A 16,713-nucleotide genomic window follows, 5' to 3' on the forward strand; every position below is an offset into this window, starting at 1 on the left:
TGTGCCAGTGCCTCATCGCTCTCATGGTGAAGAATTTCGTCCTAGTTTTTTCCATCGCAAGGCCTTTAATCCCATGAGAGCTGGGGAGGGACTGCTTACAAAGTTTTGTAGCGATAGGACTAGCGGCAATGGGTATAAATTGGAGAGGGGCAGATTTAGACTAGACATGAGGAATTTCTTCATTATGAAGAAGTGCCAGTGAGGCACTGGCACAGGTTGCCCAGGGAAGCTGTGGCTGCCCCATCCCTGGAGCTGTTCAAGGCCAGACTGGATGGGGCCTTGGGCAGCCTGATCCGGTGGGAGGTGTCCCTGCCAATGGCAGGGGGGTTGGAACTGGATGATCTTTAAGGTCCTTTCTAACCCAAACTATTCTATGATTCTGTGTCTTGTGATGGAGGAAATGAGAGAGTTGAAGTTGTTCTGCTTGAAGAAGAGAAAGCTCCAGGGAGACCTTAGAGCAGCCTCCTAGTACTTAAAGGGTGCTACAGGAAAGCTGAGGAGGGGCTCTTTATCAGGTGAAAAGTCTCCTTGGCTTGCAATGCTTAAACTCAAAATTTCAATAGATGAAATATACGTTAGATATACTGTTATAGTGCACCTGTAATAATACTGTCCAAAACATATTACTTTGAGCAATTCAAAAGACTGCTGGCAAAAGGAATAAGGAAAAGAAGAAAAGCAATACACTTGAGCAGTAAACTGGGGCAAGGAACCACAAAGAGACCCCAGGACTGACCAAGTTGTCACAGCTGAGAAAGCTACAGGGAGACCTTAGTGCACCTTCTCAGTATTTAAAGGGTTCTACAGGAAAGATGGCGAGGGGCTCTTTATCAGGGAGTTTAGTGGCAGGACAAGGGATAATGGTTTTAAGCTGAAGTTGGGAGATTTAGCTGTTAGGAGGAAGTGAGAGTGGTGAGGCTCTGGCACGGGTTGCCCAGGGAAGCTGTGACTGCCCTATCCCTGTTCAAGGCCAGGTTGGATGGGGCTTTGGGCAGCCTGGTCTGGTGGGAGTGTGCCTGCCCTTGGCGAGGGGGTTGGAAATGGATGAGCTTTAAGGTCCATTCTGACCCAAACCGTTCTATGAAATAACTCATTTATCTTCCCAGGCCTGTCACAGCCATGCTTGTCGGAGATGAGGCTTATGTGGTACTGAGGCAATTGCGTTGGTAGAAAATCTTAGTGTGGTTAAGTTACCTGTCTTCACTACCATCCACTGTTGGTTGAGGGGAGTGGGCTGTGGAGTGTTTTTTAAATTGTGTGTGTAAAGTGCGGCTTTGCGAGTTCAGCAATAGGAGCACTTGTCTAGTAGAACTTGGTAGTATTTCAATATTATAGTATTTCCGTATTGTAGTACATTTAAGGCTTTAGTCTAAAAATATATGCTGTGTTTGTGCATTCAACATTTGTGTCAGAGATTTGAAGCATAGCTGAATCTGTACCAAGGCTTTTAGTTAGGGAAAACTGCTTTTCCCATCACAAAATGTTGTTTCAAGTGAGGGGAAATGACATGGAAAAACAAAATCTGTGAAAATCACTTTTTTGCAAATGGGCAGCGAGAGAGGCTGGTGGGGATAGGCTGTGGTAGCCCAGGATAGCGGACAAATACTGTGTCTGAACTTGCTTGACATGGCATGAAGGGAAAATGAAAGTAAGCCTGCTTCTGACTTCGAGGTTTAGAAGTGCAACTCCTGACACTCCCCTCCCAATCATTGCTATCATTGGATTGAATGCTGGATTTGTCTAAACTTGTCACTGATTACCAGCATTAGTGTGGATAAGAATCTTCTGCATCTCTCCTTTTTGCTGGTGTTCACATGTGTGTTTGTGGAACTTATTTAAGTTGTTACATATTTTACTGAAATTAGTATTACTGAAATGTGTTTCTGAAGCATGTCATTGGCCAAGTGCAGCTCTTCAAGAAGCTGAGAAGCGTCATAAATTCAGTGGGTAAAGAGGATGTTTTCAGTGCAGTGAAAATAAGATCACAAGTGCTAATGGAGTTTGTTCAAATATAGCCTTTTTCCTGTCTAATGAACAGATTGTTTCATGCTCAAAAGCAATATTGACAATCTCAATCTCTCACAGGAAAGTTAAATACTTAATACGCATTTCAAAAAGAGGAAAAGAAAAAAGCAACCAAAAAAATTTCCATATGTTTACAGATGTTCTGCTTCAATTGCCCTGAATTATTGTTTTGTAAATCATATTTCAACTAATTTATGCTGTTCTTTGCCCCACTTCTGCTCATTTCTGTAATAGCTTCTCCTTGATCCTTGCACAGTAAGCACATTTTATCTGTCTGCAATGTTATTCATGCAGACTGACTTTATAAGCTTCTCCGTTTATTTGGGAGTTGGGAAGCCTTCTGGGAACTGTAGCTTAGCCCAGAGCTTAGGCAATGCTGTTACTCGGAATGTGTTTGTCTCTTAAAAATATGTATTGTAAGTTATCAGTTGCATTTGACTCTGAGAATCCCCGCAGAAGATGCCTGCCATGCCGCACTTCAGTAGTGTGGCATATGTAGGCTCTGACTTGGCTGCGTTAAAGACGGAGACAGCATCACTCTGGAGCTCTCTGCTTCATCTGTGAACACTATGAAGAAAAGGTTCACTGGTGTGCTTTTTTGGCTTCTAGGAAGCTATCTGTGCTGTGAACTAAAGAGATACAAAATGTGTGATTGCAGTGAGTGAAAAAAACACCTGCTGAATTAGTAGGAGGAGAAAGGAGTTATTGAAAAACGTATTTTGCTCTCTGGTACAACTTTAACAATATGTGGCTGTGCGAGCACTGCTACGCTCTGTGCTTTGACCTGGTGCTTGTTATATTTAACACTGTAGCCCTGTTAATATTTTAGTTCCAGTGGGAAATTACAACAGAATGTAACATCTGGGTTTAAGAGTATAAATAAATTCTCTTAGGTTATTGCTGTAACCAGAGACATTTATTAAAACAGAGTCCGTGCCTCATATGCTGCACTGAGCTACATTGCTTCCCAAGTAGGTGAAACTGCCTCTGGGCTGTGATCAGTAACTTCCTTAAGATAAGATAGTAGCAAGTTGTAAATCGTAACCTCTAAGTTGGGTGGTTTTTTTTGTTTGATCTTTAATCAAATTGGATGCTTAAGATAATGTAATGCTTCATGAGTTCTGTTCACTTTCCCATGGAAGGTAGAAATGTTTACTCTTGCAGCTTCTGTGCTCTGTAAAGCTGATTCATTTGGCAATCTATCCCCATAGAATTAAAATTGCGCGCTTTCATTTTAGTTGTGGAGTGATGTACACGTTTAGCGTGCTCTAAGAAAGTTCTCTGATGTATCCATGTAAAATTACTGAAATGTGCAAAGCATGTGTTGCTACTGTAGTAGTACCAAAATGCCTGTTTCTAATGTTTACCACTTTTAAAATATGGCAGAAAAAATAAGCTCAATGTGATTTCTACATAAAAGTTGATATAATACAGTGTGGGATCGTATTATGCATCAAGAAGCTTTGAAATTCTTAAAACTATTGTTTGGTCTACTAATTCCAGCTGCTGAGCTTTATTTGCTCATTTGTGAGGACAGGAGAGGGAACTATTTTTATAATGTAATGAAGGACATGTTTGAACAGTGGTCTGCTAAATAAACTACCTTATGGACAGATATATTTTGAATTAGTTATTTCATTAACTCTAAATATAGAGCAATTGTAACATATTGACTGAGTTATTTTGGTGAAAATGCATGAGGATTTAATAGATTTTAAAAAGTACCCTCTCCTTTTATTTCAAGTATTTTTTAAAGATTCTTCAAATAACTTTTTAAGGCATTTGTCCTAAGATTGTGCATGTTCACAAAATATAATTCTCCTTATACAACAGGCTTTACAAAGGAAGTTCTGAAACTTTATAAATTGGGTCTAGAAATTTGACTGGTGCAGCATATAGTTCTTGGGTTACTTGTGGCTCACAGTTTGGTTGGGGTTTTGGCAGATGGGTGTGGAAACTGTGGGGCTCTGTGTTTCCTGGAGGACTGATACCCAACCAGAATGAATGCTGCCTGGACAACTATGCAGTTAGAGGGGCTTTAGTGACTGACCAGGCAGGCTGAATGTTGTGACTGCTTTCTCAGCCCCTGCCAAGTAGCAGACAATTCCTTTCAGCCACTAGAACTGAGATGGCAGGGCTGTGGATTTCTGTAGTCAAGGGAGAAGATGGAAGGAAACAAGGCAGGGAGAACTCCAGTGTGAATGGGAGAGGAGGTTTGGTTAGAATGAGGAATGTTGCCAGTGGCAAATGGCCCACAGCAGTCACAGTGCCGATGTCGTGGTAAATCCTGTGGCCTGCTCACTTGTGCATTCTTCCTGTGTAACTGAAAGCTGGAGTCTAAGTTGGATTAAAAGCTTGGTTGTTACTTTTAGTTTTACTTTTGAAGTGTTCCTGCTTAACAGTTCAGACCTTTACCTTCTTTTTTTTTTCCTCGTGGGGAGCATGAAATGTTAAGAGACCCTTCATGTAAAGCTGAAGAGTTATACTTGGATTTAGACTGGGAATAACTTAAAAGTGGATTATTAAATCAGTTGCTTGCTTTACAGACTTATTTTCCTTTCCTGTCTCTTTCAGTTCTTTGATGACTTAAACAGGTGGAGCCTGCTTCTCATTTCTCCTTTTATTTATCCTGAGAAGTTACTTAAAGCAGAACATATAGCTTTTGTGACAGAAAGCATTTCGGCTCCAACTGATAATTTGCAGAAAGTACCTGGCTCTTCAAAAGAGGTAAGTAGTTATTTTTGTTTCCTGCATAGAAAGTAGTACAGGTGGGTCATTTGGTGGGTATAAATATAAATAAAAATTAATGACAGATAGATTTTATATGTTTATAATGTTATTGGAAATAAAAAGGTAACATCTTCATTAAAATGAATCACTGTTAGTACTTATAAACTGTTATAAATTGTATTTGCCTTTTAATGCATAATACTTAACAAAATGTTATTGAGGCATCCAAAGATAAATTAAACTAGTACTGAAATCCTTATGTCAGTCATAAAGGACTGGAAATCTATAAAGTGTCTTCTCTCTATATTGCCAGTACGAAGATGTGGATTTAAAGTATGGTGTTCTAAAACTTTGAATTACTGTATATACAGCATCTATAAACAGATTAGGCATAAAAATAGTATTCAGACCCTATGAAAGCTAACCATGAGCTTGAGATAATGTCTTTTTCTCCCCTAAATTTTGCTGATTTATAACTTTTTCGTTGTGTGAGGAATGCTTGCTGCCTAGGCAACTGGATATAGATCTGAAGGGTTCGTAACCTAAACCAAAGTTCGTAACCTAAACCAAAAGATAAACTTACTTTGCAGGGAGGAAAAACTTCCTAGACAGTACAGTACAGAACAGATAGTTCCTTCCTAAGGCAGTCACTTGTGTGTGCTTCATGCTCTCTGTAGTGAAGAGGACAGAATGGATCTCATTATCTGCTGGAAAGAGGAGAAATGGAAAGCTGTGCATTCTAGGATAGGGAATCTGTAGGCAATAATCAAACCTCTGTCCTGGTCACTGGCATATGCTGGAATTGTTAGAGCCCTCTTATTAAACAGGCCATGACACAAGCCAGCATTGCCACCTGGGGGCAGGCCTTAAGGTGTCTTCTTGAATGACCCCTGCTTAGCACCCTAAAGGGCCATTTGTCATCCTTGCTTTTTGCCATCAGGTTTTAAGCTCCTTTTTGGAGTTAAAGCAAACCTGTCACATACACAGGTGCTTGTGGTCTGTCTGTTTCCCTGGACGAGGAACATATTCCAGGCCACTTGTTCTGGAAGATGCTCCAGGAGTCTTTTGCTGGAGTGAACATGGAGAGTACGGTTGTTGGGAAGTAGTCTTATCTAACCTGAGTGCAGGAATACAAGGACAGAATGGGAGTGAACACGATTCCAGATTTGTGCCTGCAAGAAAAAAAAATCAGATTTTTAGTGTCTTCACCATTCATGAAGGCCCATCAGTTCTAGAACAGAGCATGATTCTGGAGTGTGTCGTTGATCTCTAAAAGGATGATGTCCAGGACAACTGCTGTATCAAGCAAAATCATTACCTCTGTGAAGCTCAGAGTGTGAGGACTGGAAGCACTAAAAGCTTGTTGAGAACTCAGATCTTTTTTCAGCTGAAGTCTTGTGACCCTGCTTCCACTGGCCTTATATATCCTTCGAGCACACGGGAAATAGCAACATTAGCTAAGACAGGATACCTGCTCCTCTCTATGTTGTCTCAGAGTGCACCTGAGGAGTGCCAGCTCAACTTAGACAGATGGCTAAGGGAGATTTTTTTTTTACTTTACTTTTTTTTTTTTTTGGTAGCAGAGAGGTCCACAAGACATCTGAGTTAAAGCTCTAGTATTTTTGTTCTTTTGGGATTTATTGCAGTGGAGTTTTTTAATCTTGTTGGTTTGGTTTGGATTTTCTTTAGAATGGAAAATGCTTGCATTTTTATATATACATTAATAAACAACTTAATTTGTCAAGCTCAAAAGTGATAGTCCAGGCAAAAGACCAAAACTGGAGATGAAAAGGACTACTATTTTATTTTGTTTATTGTTCTTCTGTGTACATGTACCTTCTAGCAAAGTGTTTTTAATTCTGCTACCTCTGACAGCTAGCTGTTGATTAGGAACAGATTGCTTCTGTGACCTATGCTAATTTCTAGACCAAAAGCCATTTTTTCATATGGCTGTCAATGATCTGTGACAGTTTCTCTTGAAACTGAGGTAGACCCAGAAAGCATGAGTAGAGGTTATTTCTTATGTCTTACTAAGAACTGGCCTTTAATTTTGTATTCTAACAGAATTTTGATGACTATTCTTAGTTATACCAGGAAAGCTTGGCCTGTTTGAAAATATTCTCTTAGGGATTTTGTTATGTGGTGAAGCTAATAGATTGTTGCATCAGCAGGATTATGGGTCTTATGTCTTGGCAGCAGCCTGACTTTGTGAGGTTCTTTGGTGTATTCACTTCATTTGCATTAGACAATGATAACTGGTTTTCACTTGTTAGCATGTCTAATGTTTTACTTAGTCCCATGGAAAAAAAGCTTGAGAGCATCAATATATCCTCCTCACAATTTTCAGGTGACGTGAGTGTTACCTGCTTGTGCCTGTTCTCTGTGTAAGAAAAGATCAATTTTTGCTAGGTACCGTTGTTTAATAAATGTAAGGTTTTAAAGGGGTTGTTGTTTATGAGTCAGCAGACAGATTTGTAGTCTTTATTAATGTGCCTGCCTTTCAGAAAGAAACCAAAACTGTTTGGGTGTTTCCTCCAGTTGTGTCTTTGATAGTTAAACTTGTTCTCCAAGATGGTACAGCTGTGCAGTTTGGGCTTAACAAACCTTCTTGAAGAGAACAAACTCAAGTGTATCACTTTCATAATGTTTCTTTTCTGAAGAATGGAATTTTTGATGTAGATAAGCGTCTTGGATCTTTTGTATTTAGTTAATGATTCTGATAGTGTGTACTTTTGTTAAACCTTAGTAATTTACTTTTGTTCTTTTTATAAGCATTTGCTTTAGAATTTGTTCTGAAAGCCGTGTGTTGAAAATAAATACAAACATAGTTTTACCTATAGAATACAATAATGCATTCCTGCCATTTTGTGTGTTACTTGAACCTTTTACAGCCTTTGAATCCTCTCGGGACTGAATCTTGTAGCAGGTATTGCTTGCTATGTGGCCCTTCCTCAGCAGGTTCTTCTGGTTGTATTCAGTCTAATACATAGACCTTTGTAGTCGTGAAAAGTGCACTTTCTGTGATAGGAACTGTCAACTGAAATCCTTCTGTAGGGGAGATGTATTGTCTTATAACATTATTAAGTGAAATAGTTGTTCTAAACACATCAAGCATCAGAGAAACAAGACTTAAAACTGATTCTGCTGATTTAGTATCCCATAATCCTAGTAGGTACACTTTTTTTTTTTTTTTAAGTACTTTCCGTAAAATTACTTGTAGTCCTCAGGTTTGCTGGTTGTGCTGTTTTGGTTTGATAATGTCCTTCTGGCTCTGCCTACTGTTGTGCTGCTTTTTAATAGCAGAATCCTTCAGGAGGAAGGACAATTTTTATTTGAAGTTATCTTGCAGGCTCATAATACTGTTGGTATTTTGATATTTTTCTGTGATATTTTCAAACTGAAAAACATGCATATGCTTTATTTTAGATTGTGAAGTGGTCAGACTATTGTTCACCATTGGCCTATAAACCTGGTGAGCCTTATAAGTTGATTGCTGAAGCAAGTGTAGATAATTTCAGTAACCTTGGAATAGCATTCATGGAAGACAGGCTTGAAATGGATAATGGAATGGTGCCACAGAAGATTGTTTGTAAGTATCTTCACAAATTAATTTTGGTGGTAGAACATGTTTGCTTCATGTTTATGTAGAACTGTGCATATAGGCTTTATACCTACATAAAAAGCTATGCTTTTGTTTTGGCACAATTTTTTCTTCCTATTGTCATTCCAGGCAGTTGATTGCTACCCTGTTTTATACTGTATACTGTCAAATATAGAAATCTTTGAAAAGTTAGACCACTTTTTGAGTTTCTCTCTTTACAGAAAAAGATTTTTGGGATAAAACCCCCTCTTTTTCTTTAATGCCTCATAGGCTACTGCAAATAATTAGTCTTAGTATGATGAGATCTCTAAATATCCCAAATGGTGTTTAACCTTTTGTAAATACATGAATGTATAAATGTGACACAGGTGAAGTTAGAAAATATTGTTTCTGTAAGCCTTGTCTCATAGAAGAAGATTTTTAGGCAACTGTTTTCCTTTTTTTCAGATTTGAGATAAAAATGTATTCAAAGGTAAACAAACATAGGTTGAGAACAGTAGTTCTAAACTGAGCACCTTAATGCTTTAGAGCAGCAAGGGAAAAGCTCGCAGGTGCTTTCTAAACAGGGAGAAGGATAACCAGGGGAAGGAGGGTGGGCTCGTTGCTAATTAAATTTAGAATTTTTGGTGAACAGTGTTTTTGTTCAGAGGGTGATTTTAATGATCTCGAAACTATGATCGATTGTGTCTTTGTTAGTTTAATAGCTAAGGCAGGGAAGGAGTTAGTGTCTGATGGCACAGAGAGGAGAAGTAGTAGTTGTGGTTGCACTTGTAACACCATTCTTAAACAGAGTTATCATCTGGGCTATTGGAAGTCAAAGAGTCACCTCCCTTTGCTGCATGAGATTTGAACTTCTTTTTTTCCAGCACGGTTCTAAAAGTGCCATGATAGTCAGTCTGTAGGCTATTGTAGAGTAGTGGGCTCTCGGGAGGTAGAGACACACATTTTTTTCTGCTTTTTTGGTCGTGTAGAATAACAAAATAATTATTTCGCACCCTCCCTCTTCTATCTCCTCTTCAAAAAAGGGCAGGTTGGTTTTCTTGGTTTTTGCTTTTTTTTTTTATGTTTGGTTGGTTGTGGGGGTTTTTGTTTTATGTAGATTCCAGTGCATTGACAGAAGTTGGGGAATGACAAAATTGTGAACAGCTAGGAAGGGTGCAAGAGGGTAGGAATATCCTCAAAAATGTATCTGATGTGAAACTCTCTCTCGGTGCTGTTCTGCAAAAATATCCATGCAAGGAGAGAATGGAAGCTGAGAGAGCGCAGTCAGGTACTTTTATGAATGTTTTCTGGCTTGTTTTGCTTCAGGTACTGTTTGCATGCTCGAACTGCTCCAGGAGAACAGGCTGATGGTGGCTGTTGGTGGAATAGCATAGAGGCTGGTAGCTGTGAAATTCTCTTGGGATGTGAAAAAAATCTTGCTTCAAATTTCTGCCCCAAACTAGGCAAAGGGAATAGAGTTTCAAGTGAATGCTAGTTTTGTTAAGCGAAGAAAGTGATTGAACTTGGATCTGGTGTATTGTGTGCTAGTTGACTCTTTTGTTAATCAAGTTTCTCAGTTAATTTCTTTGAGAATCAGGAACAAAACCATATTAAGTTTATTTGGCCTTAAAGGAGTGAAGAGGGATTCAGAAAAGAATTGCAGACTTTGATTTGGAGTATTTTCATGGCTTAGCAGGTGAAAAAAATTACCTTGTGTGGAGCATTTTTTCCTGTCCTGTCTTAGTTTGCTCTGCAAGTTTCATGGTGACAATAATCATCTTTGCCCTTCTTTTCTCACTTGCATTTCCCAGAATTTTTTAACTTTGCATTTCAATCCGTTTTGGAAGGAGAAAAGGAAAGGTTTAACAATTCTTCCTGCTTGAAGTTTTCTCTTGGATTCTTAGCTCCCAAGTCTGGGTATGTCTGCCTTTCTACAGACTGAAAGCAGTTCACATATTTTTTTACTCCCTTTTACTTGTGCCAGACTTTTACTATCTGCAGCCTTCAGCAATGCAAGAGACATGGTTCAGTGTCTCCGTCTTGCCTAATATCATCACTTTATTAGCCGATTTCAAAATAGTTTGTTTCAAAATAGCAGAAAACAGTTTTCCACTTGCTTTCCTTAAGAAACTAGTGTTTTTTCCAAAGGTACTATGCTTCTCTTTGTCCTTTGCTGGGGACAGAGGGACGGGCAAAATAACAATCTGACAAGGTGATGCATTTATGAGAACAACTTCACTTTCTGACCCACAGGCTGTTGTTCTATTTAGAACACATCTGCATTGTGTACAGTAGCAATCATGCTTTACTTTTGCGCACGTATTTTTTCACTCACAATAAATGTTAGCTTGTTTGAATGTGTCCTGTAAATATCAAATGTTGGGCTCTCAGTCAGATTTCCCTGAAACAAAGAGTCATTGACTTGTAAATGACTTGTGTTATGAGTGCAAATTTATTGTGTTCTAGGTGGGAAGGTGTAGGATTTGATATGTTAACAAGTTATGTTCTTGCTATTATAGATGGTTTGTGCTGAAATTAAATGTAAGTCCTGCTGCGGTAGTGATATTCATCATAACTCTTGTAGTGTTTTTATAATTTCTTTTTGTTGTTCTTTAACTCTTCCAGCTGTCCATTTGCAGGAATCTACTCTGAAGGAGTTGGCGCAGGTGGCACCATCTGTAAAAGAGCAAAGTGTAAGTGACAAAGAAATGGACGAAGTAACTCCTGCTGCAACTTCTGGGACTACTGTTAAATCAAGATTAGGAGTAGCTGAGTCTGTAGGACAAGGTGATGAAGAAAAATCCAAGCTAGAGAAAGAAAGTGAGCACGAAGATGAATCCAACAGTTTATCTGACAAAGAGGCAGGTTCTGGAGAACATCATCACTTGCATCTTTCCAGTTGTCATGAATGCCTGCAACTTGAAAACAGTACTATTGAATCTGTCAGATTTGCCTCTGCAGAAAACATTCCAGAACTTTCTGATGATTGTGATAGCAAGCAGGAAGAGAAGGATGATGACTGTCTAACCAAAAAAATAAAGAGAGTAAACCTTGCTGGAAAGCCCCCTAATGTATTGATTTATCTTGGCTCTGAAACTGCAAAAGAGGAATTTCAGCAGGTAAAATCCATCCTTCAGGAATGCATTGATGCAGACAGCTACACCATCTACCAGCTGCACGAGGAACAAGTTCTGAAAGCTCCATGGATTGATAATTCACTGCTGTTGATCATTGCCACAGAGGAGCCTATTTCTGAGGAGAACCACAAGCAATTTATGAAGTTTTTATGTAAAGGTGGAAAGATTCTAGGGTTTTCTTCCTCTTTTACGTTTGATGGCATACAAATAAGGAGAAAAAGCAAACTGAGGAACGCTGTTCATGAATTAGTGGTCTCTAAAATGGACAGCACTGAAATTAAGTTAAATCTTTTGGTCAGTGGCTGTATTTTTGAGGAAGTGAGGAAGGAAGATATCAGCAAAGTGAAGACATTGAGTCGATTAAATAACGCTGATAAAGATATAGTTATTGTTCATCTGACTTATGGAGACAACGGAGGAGAAGCTGTTCTTTCTCAGGTACTGTGTATGCAGAAGCATTGATTTGCTCATTACTACATGACTGTGGTGTGCTAAAAAAGTTCACTTGTTCCCATTGCATGTTCTTTGAGAATTTTGTCGGGGGGGGATTATCGATGGGTGTCTTGGTGAATGTGCAATGATTCTGAGTACAGAATCGTTTTCACTTAATCCTCAGGAGGCTTAGAGAATGCTAGAGAATTGTCACTGCTTTTCCATTTCCCTGTTTTCACTATGTAGCCATGCGCATGTGGTTCGTGCAAGATCACAATGGGTGGTAGAGAGTAAACGTGCCTAGTAAGCAAGCATCTTCAAGAGCAGAGCTATCCTTATCTGCCTGCTAGAAGTTTTGCAGTGATGCACCTGTGCATTTTGGAGGGTTTGGGAGGTGGGAACAAGAGCAGCAGAGTAGTTGGTGGCCTCCAGGTGAAAGTTTGTATTGGCAAGACAAAAAAGAATATGAACTATGATGAAGCAGAGAATCAGGAGAGGATTTAAAATAAACCTTGCAAGAAACTTGAAAGACATCTTTTCTTAAGGTTTAAGGTTAGGGTAGCCAGCACTTATGAAATCTGACTAGTGAATGAGAGAGTCCCAGCCTCTCTTACTTGTTACATGTCATGTCTAGAAAAAATACTGTATAATTCTTGCCTGAGCAAGTAACTACACAATAAAGGTTAGTGTCTGATGGTACTGAAATGCCGTTGTTGATTTAGGTCTGTTGATTCTTTTTTTAGTAGTATTGCAACCATTTTCTCAGTTATATTCTATTTGTATCAAAGTGTTGTCAGTAAAATTTATGGTTTATATATTTTATGTTTTCTTCAGCAGGATGTTGATTAAGGCTAATTTCTAGATGGTTGTTAGGTTCATGATGCTGACATTTTTTTTCTAATTTCTATCAACATTAATATTCTAAAACTTGGGGTGTGTGTTTTTTTGTAAGCTTGACATGTTTTCAGACTGTAATAAATGCTCCTGTTTTATTTTTTTTTATGTTTTCAGTGGGGGAGAGAATCTAGTCTGCTGGAAACTTGCTTTTTTTGTTTCCTGAGTCTTCCTTCAGGCTTTAAACTTTTAAATGTTTGACATTCTGCACTTGACAAATAGCTCAGAGCACCTGGGGGACAGACGTAGGGCAGTCTAGAAAGAGCCAAAGTCTTATTCATTCTGCTTAATAATATCCCAGCAAGTAGGTACATCTCCAGTGTTATGGTGTTGTGATCTCTGTTAAAATAACCCAAAAAACTGAACAAAACCCACCCCTCCTCAAGAAGTTAAACAACATATAAGTTCAATTGTTCATAATCTTTTTTGTTATTGTTACTCTCTATCTTCCTGGATTATGGGTGAAGAAGCTTCCATGGCTGTATTAAAGGTAAATGTTGGTCACTGGTTATTTAAATAGTCACAGATACCTGGCTAAGGTTTTGAGTGATAGAAACATTCATAAAAGGTTTAGAAAATAATGCATCTAATGAGTGTGTAATCTGTGCCGTTAAGTCTAGACAAATTTCAGCCATTTCATAGTAAAACTTGTAAAATGAGCCTGAAGGCAGCTTGCACATTCAGGGTTTGCCTCAGGAGGAACAGATGTAAAGATATATATATTTTTTTTCAGCATGGCTATTCACAATTATATCACTTCCTTTATTCTGTCTTTGCTTTCAAGCAGCACATTGTAAAAAGCAGGGCAAGGCTTATTTACCAGAATTTAAGTAGATGAGGAATATAATGGAGATGTAGCTGAACAAATGCTAGGAAAGATTCTGTGACCTATTTTGACCAATATTTTAATTGTAGGACAACTTTCTCAGGAGCCCATAGCACTCAAATTTAAATGTTCATGTATGAGGTAGCATACACTTGTCTAGCACTTGTGTAATTCAGAAATAGTTACTGGGTTTCTAAGAAGTGTTTTTGTCTCCTATCAGTTTAACACATTAAATCTGTTAGGTTTTTGGAAACTGTTACATGTAGTAGCATGTTTATAGCTTTATGTAGGAAGCTTTGCCACCCGTGTGCTGTATGCTTGTACTAGAAAATTGATTAGATACTCTTGCTATCCATTTCTGCAAGTTCATGGTGAAACCTGCTTTGCTGTACCGTTTAAATTGACCCTTCTGCTGTAGTAAAACTTAATACTGCAGAGGTTTTCTCCAGTATAAGGGCATTACGGTATAGCTTCAAAAATCAGATTAAAAGGATTAGTGTGTCATTTTATAATTTTAAATTACTTCCAGTCTGGATTCAAAAAGCCTTATTGTTTTCTCTTCAGGGGGCTGACAGTGACATCAGCCATTAAGTATTCTGTCACAGAGGTTTTTCCCTTTTTTCTGTACTCTTCTGTTCCACCCGCCTTTTCAGCATATCTCCCTGAATTTCAATAGAGTAGAGCATATATGAAAGACAAAGAACATCATTAAAATATGCAAAATTGGAGAAATGAACAAAGATGATGGCTTGGGATTTTCCTTAAATGAATATGCATATGGTGGGTTACAAAGGCTTCTACATAACTTGGAACACTTATTTAAAAGACAAACAAAATAAACAAAAATACCCCAAAACACCAAGCACAAAAAAAAACAAACCCAGAAAACCCCACCAAAACCAATCAAACAAAAACAAAAAAGGAGGTTTAGAAGGTTTTTTTCTTCTGCATTTCATTTCTCCTTTTAAGCATCTACTTCAGTCCGGAGAAGTGATTCTCTATGAAGTGATGTTCTGGGGTTCTTATTTCTCTTTCAGACATAAGCATTTAGTTATTTGCACTGATTGCGACTTAACACGGTAAGGACTTGCTCCAAGTTCTACATATCTTGTGCAACCTCTGATAAATCTCTTTCAGTTTTAAAGTGATTCTGCTCTTGTACAAGCCAGAATATGACCAATAGTGTCATTGGTTCTAGGTTGCTAGCAGACATGAAAAGCAGAAGGAGAAGTTTAACTTAGTAAATACGAGTTTAAACTCCTTCAGGAGAAGACTGGTTTGTTATGAAGGGGTGTTTTGTGTAGGTTTCGGGGAAAAAATCTAGTGTACTGGCAACTGTGATCACTGAATTGGTAACTTTAGATACATAAGCATTCCCTACTTTATTAGGATATAAAGGCTATGTAGGTAAGATGAAAACACAAGAAACTTTTAAATTGCACAAATAACAATGGATAATTCAGGAACCACAGGCAGGACAATGCAGCTTTTGGAACTGTTGTGTTTATCATTCTCTGCCATGCTAAAATGTGGGTTTTTTATTCCCTTTGCACATATTCTGCCAGGCACGCTTGGAATTGGATATCAATTCAATGGATGTCCAAACTGAAGAGGATTTTAATTTGCTTAAGATAAGCAATGCCAAGAGATACGAAGTTCTCAAGGAGATCCTGATATCACTTGGCCTGAATTGTGAATTAAGTGGAACTCCTATGTTAACACCTATTTACCTTCTCTCCTCTGATGAGGTAAGGTTTCTGTTTATATTTCAGTTGGTTGAGATTTACCCTACAAGCCAAATTCATTGTTCACTTAAATACACTTTGTTTCTTATGTGATATTTTTGTTTGGAAAGGTTTACATATGTATTACAGGTAAGCGAAGTGTTTCATTTCTACTCTGTCACTGTTTTGTTACCTGACTTAACCATGAGGAAATTGTGCAGGGTTAACTTTTAGGATATATTTGCTATATTTCTGTTAAGAGCTTTTATGCTTATTTGCATGTTTCTGTAATATCAAAACACGAGGCTGTTGTAAGCTATAGAAAGAACTGATTTAAAAGACAGGATTTGTTTTTATTTTAAAATGAAGTTGAAAGTTCTGTATAGGCTGGCAACAAAAGATCAAGCCCAAATTATGGAGAATGGTGTGGCAGACCGAAACTGAAAGAGCTGAGTGAATAGGGAAGAATGTGTAATTACATAGTGAAGAGCTCTATTCTTGAGGATGTTGTAATGTTTCCTGTAAATAGAATAGCTTCTTGTAATTCAAATAGTCAACTGACTGTCCTGGACTTCTCAATTTGAAACGTTACTATGAGGAATTGGGAAGAACATATCAAGCAGTAATTTCAGCTGTCTTTTTATGGATGACTTCAAATACATAACAAGTGCATTATATTGATCTGAAGTAGTGAAGCATTAGGTGATTAAAAAGCAATACAGACTACTCAGGCTCTTTGAGGTTGTTTCCAGCCCATACAGTGCTGCCACTACTGGTTCTTAGCACACTTGTCTGATTCCTGCTCCTTTTCTGTACCACCCTTACATTAGTACAGGAATTAGATGTCTGTCTTTGGGGGAAGTCAACTACAGAAGCTCTTCTTTGGATGCCTGATCCAACAGTGTCATATATGACATTCTCTTTTGACTACAGGGTCAATCAGTGAAGAAAGTGACAGTTGAATGTTTTTTAAGTAACTTGGATGATATTTTAGGTTTAGGTTGTACTTTTTAAAACGCTGTACATCAATGTGCAAGATAAGGTGGGCTAGGCTTACCATACCTATAGATTTGAAGTACTGAATATGTGACTTCAAATCAGTAGTGGATCCAGACAAATTGACTAAAGTACTATTAATATGTGTATTTGTAAATTCAAATCTGCATTTCCTTTTTATGCCTCTAAAATTAATGCCAAAGCTTTCTACTAGTGTATTGTGATGCCCCCATATCAGTTTTGGTTGGGTGTAGCAATTAATCAAAATTAGGCAAAATGCAGAGAGCTTTTTTTATTCACCTTGAATGATTCACTAGACTGGAGGCTGGCTAATGTTGTGCCCATCTACAAGAAGGGTTGCAGGGA

The 16,713-nt window shown here is 38.2% G+C and overlaps 1 protein-coding gene across 3 annotated transcripts in view; it reads left to right on the forward strand.

Moving 5' to 3' along the window:
* Nucleotides 1-16,713, forward strand: part of HLCS (holocarboxylase synthetase) — a 123,433-nt gene that overhangs the window by 516 nt on the left and 106,204 nt on the right. The window contains exons 1-5 of one of the 3 annotated variants that reach the window (XM_054051247.1): nt 373-515; nt 4,600-4,752; nt 8,182-8,344; nt 10,964-11,913; nt 15,193-15,375. In XM_054051247.1, coding sequence (XP_053907222.1) covers nt 8,293-8,344; nt 10,964-11,913; nt 15,193-15,375 — 1,185 coding nt within the window. In that variant the 5' untranslated portion in view covers nt 373-515; nt 4,600-4,752; nt 8,182-8,292. Of the gene's footprint in view, nt 1-372; nt 516-4,599; nt 4,753-8,181; nt 8,345-10,963; nt 11,914-15,192; nt 15,376-16,713 lie in introns of those variants that run through there. The other 2 variants (XM_054051242.1, XM_054051250.1) reach the window with 2 other exon arrangements.

Source organism: Cuculus canorus, chromosome 1, assembly GCF_017976375.1.
Source record: "Cuculus canorus isolate bCucCan1 chromosome 1, bCucCan1.pri, whole genome shotgun sequence".
Taxonomy (NCBI): Eukaryota; Metazoa; Chordata; class Aves; order Cuculiformes; family Cuculidae; genus Cuculus; species Cuculus canorus.